Genomic DNA, 7160 nt, shown 5'->3' on the forward strand with positions numbered 1-7160 from the left:
TGTGAACAGCCTCAACACTAACTATTGATCTGCACAGTTCACTCATAAATCAAAAACTGACTGTCCCACTGTGAATAGCCCATTAAAAGGGGATAGGTCCACAAGTAACAAGTTGAGCCAAGGCAAGCAGGCTGTGTAGCTAAAATCAGCAGCCTCTGGAGAACCATGGGGGTAAATGGAAGAGTAAGTGGGTAGTTAGCTTAGAGAAGAGAATGCCATGTCATGAGGGCTATGGGAATCTTGAACCCAACTGGAAGAGAAGAGAGGCTCTGCGAAGCAAGGCTGGAAGCCAGCTACCGTTGGACTTGTGCAGTTAGCCTTAACAATTCCACACCTCTAGGAGGGAAGGCTGAGGAAGCCCTTGCCAAGGCAGAAGCAGTGAACAATGCCACGAAGGAGGGTTGTTGAATCCCTTAACGTGGGGAAGAATTTGGTCCTGGGGGGGACAAAGAAAATTGTATATTTATAAGTACTTAATACATTGTTTGCCAGGCCAGGGGAATGTTAAATAATTTGGTCTGGAACCAAGTTATAAACAAGCAAGAGGAAACTGAAATAGTGTTTCTACCACATCACCCAATGTCATGCAGGGCAATGCCCCATTGCAGGGTGCATCACCAGGTTCATGATTCCTTTCTGTTCTAAGAATAGTGCCTCCAAAACAAGTACAGTAGGGTCTCAAGATTCATGAACTTAATGTTCGCGAATTCAATTATTTGCAAGCAGCCAAGCCATCACTTCCCCAGGCCGGCAACCACCACTTGCCTGGGGCCCTGGGCAGGAGCACTGGCAGCTGCCATTTCCCCTAGGGCTCCTGCCCAGGGCTGCTGGCAGCCACCGCTTCCCAGGGCTCAGGGGCAGGCTGCCATATTCACGAAATTCAACATTCACGAGGCTTCTCAACATGGAACCCTCACTAATGTTGAGACCTTACTGTAGTTTTAACCATTTATGCATTTATTAGGGTGACATCTAGAAGAGGCACATCTAGGCTCACTACAGAGATGATAGTCAAGCACTCCTTTCAATCTGCAGCAGAGCTAACAATGGATTCCACTGAGTTGCTCACAAAGACCAAGAGCATATGGTCCTATGAGAGCAAAGGACAAGATACAGTCAAAGTGATAGTGAGTAAGTCAGGCACGAATACTAATAGGGAAGTCAAGCACCCAATCATTTAATAGGATGCAGTTGTTCATTTCCTCATGTCTTCAGAGTGGAGAGCATATGAATGGTTTTGTATGTCATGACTGAAAATCACAGTGAGCTTTGCTCATCTCTGTACTGCTAAAAATATATTTGGCTCATAGCTTGTGTGTTCAAAACTCTGTGGACAACAGCATCTCATATGTTAACATATTTTGAGGGTGATATTTGAATTTTATATACAGAGAATCAAAACAGAGTCCCACTTGCAAGACAATCCTTCAACACCTGTTATTAGCCAGGATATTATTAATTATTATTATTATCATCATCATCATCCTCCTCCTCCTCTGTTTGCCCAAAGTTTGGGACATTCAACAGAGGATGGACCATTTGGTAGTTGCCTGTTCTGTTCATTCTCCCTGGGACACCTGGCACTGGCCTTTGTTGGAAGACAGGATGCTGGGCCAGATGTACTTTTGGTCTGACCCAGTGTAGATGTTCTCATGATGCAACCCATTCTCTATAATCTGTTATGACTGCTAAAGGAATGGCTAAAAACCCCATTCAATGCCTACATTCCAAAAATTATGAAACAAAAAAGCAATCATATAGCAATTTAAAGATTAACAAAATAATTATTAGATGATGAGCTGACCTGCCCTGTGAAAGCTCACTACCTAACAAATTATTTTGTTAGTCTTTAAAGTGCTACATGACTGATTTTTTGTTTTGTGAAGAGACAGACTCACACAGCTACCTCTCTGTGACTATTCCAAAATTAGGCATATGCTAAGGAAAAACATTCCACAAATATACACTGGATAAGGTAAGACTTAAATAATGTCTTTAAGTGACAGAAGCACAGACCTGCAGAGTTATCCATGCATCCCCAGATATTGCATTTGGCTATCATTAAAGAATCTAGTATAAATGCCCTAGTCATGATCAGCCGCAAACTTCTGCCAATAATTTGAGATTTCGGAGATACCTGTGCACAAAGAACAGAATTAAACTTGTATCTAATTGGATGAGATCTTATAAAATGTTTCCCCAAGTACAGCCATTGCAGACTAAAGACACACTGAAACTCCAAGTATTTTAGAACTACAGTAAACTCTTTCATATCTAGCAGCCCTGGGACTGGGAGGTTGCCAGACATTCAAATATTCTGGATAATTGAGAGTTATACCTAGCACTGCATAACACTAAAGAAAAAGAAGGTTAGATATTAAGAAACAAACAAAAAACATTTTTAAGGACAGAAAGCATTATTGTGATCATCTAGTCAGGGTTCCTGAATAATATCACTAAAGTAGGAGTTATTTTTACCCTGTGTGAAACCATGTGTAAAGGGTGTTAGAGAGTTACAGCTTTGAAAATTTCTGATCTCCTTTAGAGATTGGAGCCAGCAGTGGAATCTGGATCCAATATTACATTCCAGACTTTATAAAATTAAAGGGTGTTCAGCTCTAAATCCCATTTTGCAGAAAGCTTGCATGCATATTACATACAATAAAACTATATTTAAAATATTATTTAGGTTGCAAAGTCAAGCACTCAAAAATTATGAAATGCCCAGATTTACGTTTGTCAATGCAACCTTAATTCCTGCCCTCTTGTGCATCCATGTTCCATACTGAGATATTGGGGCACTAAACAAGTCACTGATCCGAAAATGAATATTTACCATTTGGCATCTCAGACCAGCATTACTTTGAGAGAAAGCTCCACATTTGGGATGTGGGTGCTGTGGAAGGAAATATTTCCTTATCAGATTGTTTTAAAAAGAAAACCAATGGCTGTTTGAAGCTGCTCAGACATTTGGAATGTTAGAAGCAATCCTGCTGGAGACAGATTAATGGATAGTGGGCAGGTAATGTGGTCTAGGACTCACCATGTATAATATGGCTGTGAAATTTATGACATGGACAGCACTATCATATGCATATGTATAATGCATACACTTCTCTGCAAAATTTGGGCAAGAAATTCTTGTTCCGAATAGTATCCTACCTATAAGGATATAGATGTGTAATGCGTAATTCTTGTGCCAGAAAAAAAACGCAGCACTGGCCATATAGAGAAAAGTACGATGATTCTAGAAGATGTAATAGTTCTGAACAACATATAAAATCATAGCTAGCAAAAACTACTGCCTCTGACCTAAACCCCATAAACCGATGGTCTACTATATATTTTAAGAGTGCATCTGTCTGTCAATGCTATGTTGGTTCAAGAACTCCTCGTAAGTTGTAAGAGCTATGGCCATGAAATTTGTTACACAGCTTCTTCTTACCCTAACTTGAACCAAGATCAGAGTTTGGTTGTGCCTGGAAAGTGGGAAATACCTGAATCATAAGATTTCCCAGAACATGAAAAGGGAGGGCACCAACAGAAGAGATGACATACTTCACACTCACCAGTGGGGGCAGCAAGCACAGGAAGAGCAATAGGGCAGAGGCTGGGTCTACACTTACCTTGAATATTGATGGCTGCTATGCAATTTTAGGTATGCCAATTGTGTACCCAAAAATTGATTTTGCAGATGTTGATATTCGTCCCAATCTTCACTGCAGAATGCCGATGGGAGAACTCCTCTTGGCATTCCTTAATCCTTGCCAGCTCACATCCTGTTAGCATTCCTTAATCCTTGCCAACTCGCAAGGAGTTCTGGGATCGACACTGACTCTGGAATGCGCCATTTCGCACATGCGCAAAACAGCGCCCCAGAAGATCAAACCTAGGTGTTCAGTCTTTTTGGGTGAGTGTAGATCCAGCCAGAGCAACCACTGGGGGCAGGCACAGCAGGAAAACAGTGGCCAATTTGGAGACATGGCCCTTCACCCTGCTGTGAGAGGTAAGTGCCCCTCTATCCCAACTCCCACCTGTGCTGCTTGGTCAGAGTGCCATGCTGTGGGAGCCCGGCTGCCTCGCCAGGGCTGTCCAACATAATAGGCCCCCAATCATTTTCATAACTATATCCTTTTTTTCTTTTATTTTCCAAACAGAAAAAAAAGCCTTATTTTACTCAAATACTCAAGCAATGCCAGATCTATTTGCCATTATAGCTCTATAGCAAAGTTTAAAGGCTTTCCCCCTTCATTCTATGACTATGGGCTGAATATCTAAAAATCACACTATTCTCAGCCTGAGGAGCCTTTCCTCTTATTCAGCCATCTTCGAAAACATTGTCACATGGACCAAATACAAACCCTTTGAATATGTGTCTGAAGCAGTGCAGAAATACCCAATTTTCAAGCAGAATCCACAAAGAGCAATTTTTGGCTTCTGCTAAAATACTAAGTTTGCTCAATGCCCCCAGTCTTTTAGCAAAAGCTTTGAAGATTTCCACATCCTTTGAAAAAAATTTAAACATTGTTCCAGGCTTCAGAGACGTAAATATGAAAGCAGTAAAGAAGAAATCTCTTACTTCGCCTGAACAATTGTAGTACTAGAAAAAAAAGTAATGACAAAAAGTTCACTCTTGCAGTGGTCATGAGACTTACACTATTTGCCACAGACTAAAGCCTAAACATTTATATGGAAGAAGCTCTGGGCAGAAGAATAGACGATAGAGAAAATGGATATGGAGTTTATAGCATTTGCCCAGCAACTCCTTTCAATTCTCTTAGGAGGAAGAGAGACCAAAAGTGACTCTGAATGCTTTACCCCCACATTCATAGACTCACAGAGTTGGAAGAGATCTCAGGAGATAAAGTCCAAATCCCTGCTCAAAGCAGGACCAATCCCAAGTAAATCAACATTGGCTAAGTAGAGTGACACAATCCTGCCCTTATTCAACCCAAGTAAAGGCTTGACCACACCCCAAGTATTACAAGCACAGCAGCAGTGAACTGTATTCTTCAACCCCATCACAGCTCGCAGTGCCACACCCCCATGCCTAGTCTGGGTCCCAGGCAATGAGCATCACTAGCTCATGTGCCTCAGTGTACATTTCTGCAGTTAGCAGCAGCAGCAGCCACTACCACAGAAATACAAATCCCAGCACTGATCTAAAAGGATAGAGGCAACAGCACAATCAGACACTGCCCTCAGCTTCCAGTTGTTTGCAATATATGACACAGAAGTTAAGAGAATGCAGGGATTTAATATTTCCATCCATTATAGTAACACTGTAGACTACAAAACTGGAACACACTTCTTTAAACTGATTATTTCTGATGCAGCATGTCACACCTTTTGTGCAAGCCACCAACCAACCCTATCCTCCCAAAAACACACAAGGGAACAGGAGAACACACCTTACACAGGCTAGAAAGGTTCCTGACCACATTAAGTGCTTTGTGTGTAATCAGTTACCTCTTCTGCCATTTCCATCCAGAAGTGAATAGGCCTGGGGGCGGGGGGCGGATAGAGGAAGAGAAAAATCTGATCCTCTTCCTCAGGCCCCAGTTTCAACCTGTTTAGTTTCATCCCTCACAGGAGGCAATTGAGGACCATTCCCTTTGAAGCCTGCTGCTAATGGAGGAGGCTAGAAAATGAGGCCACACAGGTGTTGTTTTGCAAGGAAGGAAAGAGACAAAAGGTGCAGGAGAGAGACTAGTTGCCAAATATGGCACCCAGCCACACGCGAATTCCCCGTGCAACTAACAGTGTCACCAACCCGCCCACCCTCGCGCTAGCCCACCCACACAGCTCCCCCTCGAGAGGAGCCGGGCTCGCCCCCATCACAACGCCCCGCCACCGCAAGCCGCCTCGCCCGCAGGCCAGCAGCCGAAGGCAGAGGAGCCCCGCCGGCGCAGCCCTGCGGGGGTGGCAGGCCGGCTGCTGCCCGCTCCTCGGCCGAGGTTCCGCGCGCCCGGCGCCAGCTAGGGGCCGCGCGGTGGGTTTGGGAGGCTGGGGCCGAGGGAAGCCCCACCCATCGCCCTCCCGTGCCGGGCGGGATTTAAAGCCCCCGCCCAGAGGCGCCCCTTCCCCACGCGGGGGGCAGGTCCCAGTAGGGCAGAGCCCCCTCGTGCACCGCGCCCCAGGGATCCCTCTGCTCCCCCGGGGCGGGGGGAAGGGGCTCCTCGCCGCGCTCCACGCGGGTGGGTCCCACAGGGCCGGCAGGCGGCGCCCGGGCTGGGACGGCACAGGGCCGGGGGCTCTGCAGGGCGTGTCCCGGGGCAGGGGCCAGAGCCCGGCCAGGCCTCGCCTCGCCTCCCGCCCCGCCCGAGGCAGCGCCGGGCGCCGCTTACTTGAGCATGGCCTCCTCCTTCTCCTCCTCCTCCTTCTGCCGGTCCATGACGGCCAGGATGATGTTCCGCTCCTCCTCGGTCAGGTGGCTCAGGTCAGGCAGCTCCTGCATCGGGGGCGGCACCGGCGGGGGGCGAGGCCCGCGGGGCCCCCCCGCAGAAGACATGTTGATTCCGGCCGTGCACCGGCTACCGCGGCGAGGCAAAGCCCGTCCCGCCTCCCGCCTTCACAGGGCAGCCCTCGGCTCGGCGGCGGCGGCGGCAGAGGAGGAGGCGGAGACCCAGGCTTTCATGGTCGCTCGCATCCAGCCCAGCCCGGCCCGGCCGCGGCGGCTGCCGCCTTTGTTTGCCGGGCTCTAGCGAGGGTTGGCGCTGCCCGGCTGCCTCTTGCAGCCCATCCTCCCCGGGCGGGAGCGGCGGCGAGGGCGCAGGCTGCGCGCCCGGGACTGGAGGCGAAGGGCGGCTGCCGCTGCCGCCGCCGCCGCTGCTCTGAGGAGGGAGGAACGGGCGGGGGGAGTTGGGTGTCACTTAGGCGGAGTCCGAGCGCTCCGCTCCCGGGCGCTGCTCATGCGGGCTAACGCTGAGCCCCGCCGGCTGGGGAGTCCGGGGCTCGGAACCGCCCACCCCACCCCGCGCGCCCGGGCTTGGGAAGGGGCCGCCCCTTTCCAGACTCGCTCCTGGCAGGATACGCTCCCCTGAGCTCTTCCTCCACCTCGTTAACGGCCGCGGACCCTTCCCAGGCTCCCTGCCCACCTTGTGCAGGCTCCACCGGCGCCTCAGCCCTTTCTCCCTACGCTGCCTCTCTGTCAAGCAGGG

At 48.5% G+C, this 7160-nt stretch overlaps 1 protein-coding gene across 41 annotated transcripts in view; it reads right to left on the bottom strand.

Annotated features, from left to right (window-relative positions):
• The window catches only part of RIMS1 (regulating synaptic membrane exocytosis 1), a 423063-nt gene extending 416154 nt beyond the window's left edge, over positions 1–6909 (bottom strand). For 14 of the 41 annotated variants that reach the window (XM_074991019.1, XM_074991025.1, XM_074991017.1 and 11 more), the window contains exon 1: positions 6348–6909. In XM_074991019.1, the coding sequence (XP_074847120.1) occupies positions 6348–6511 (164 nt within the window). In that variant the 5' untranslated portion in view covers positions 6512–6909. The remainder of the gene's footprint in view (positions 1–6347) is intronic. The other 27 variants (XM_074991029.1, XM_074991061.1, XM_074991035.1 and 24 more) reach the window with 3 other exon arrangements.
• Between the last annotated feature and the right edge of the window lie 251 nt (positions 6910–7160).

This window comes from Carettochelys insculpta, chromosome 3, assembly GCF_033958435.1.
Source record: "Carettochelys insculpta isolate YL-2023 chromosome 3, ASM3395843v1, whole genome shotgun sequence".
Classification (NCBI taxonomy): domain Eukaryota; kingdom Metazoa; phylum Chordata; order Testudines; family Carettochelyidae; genus Carettochelys; species Carettochelys insculpta.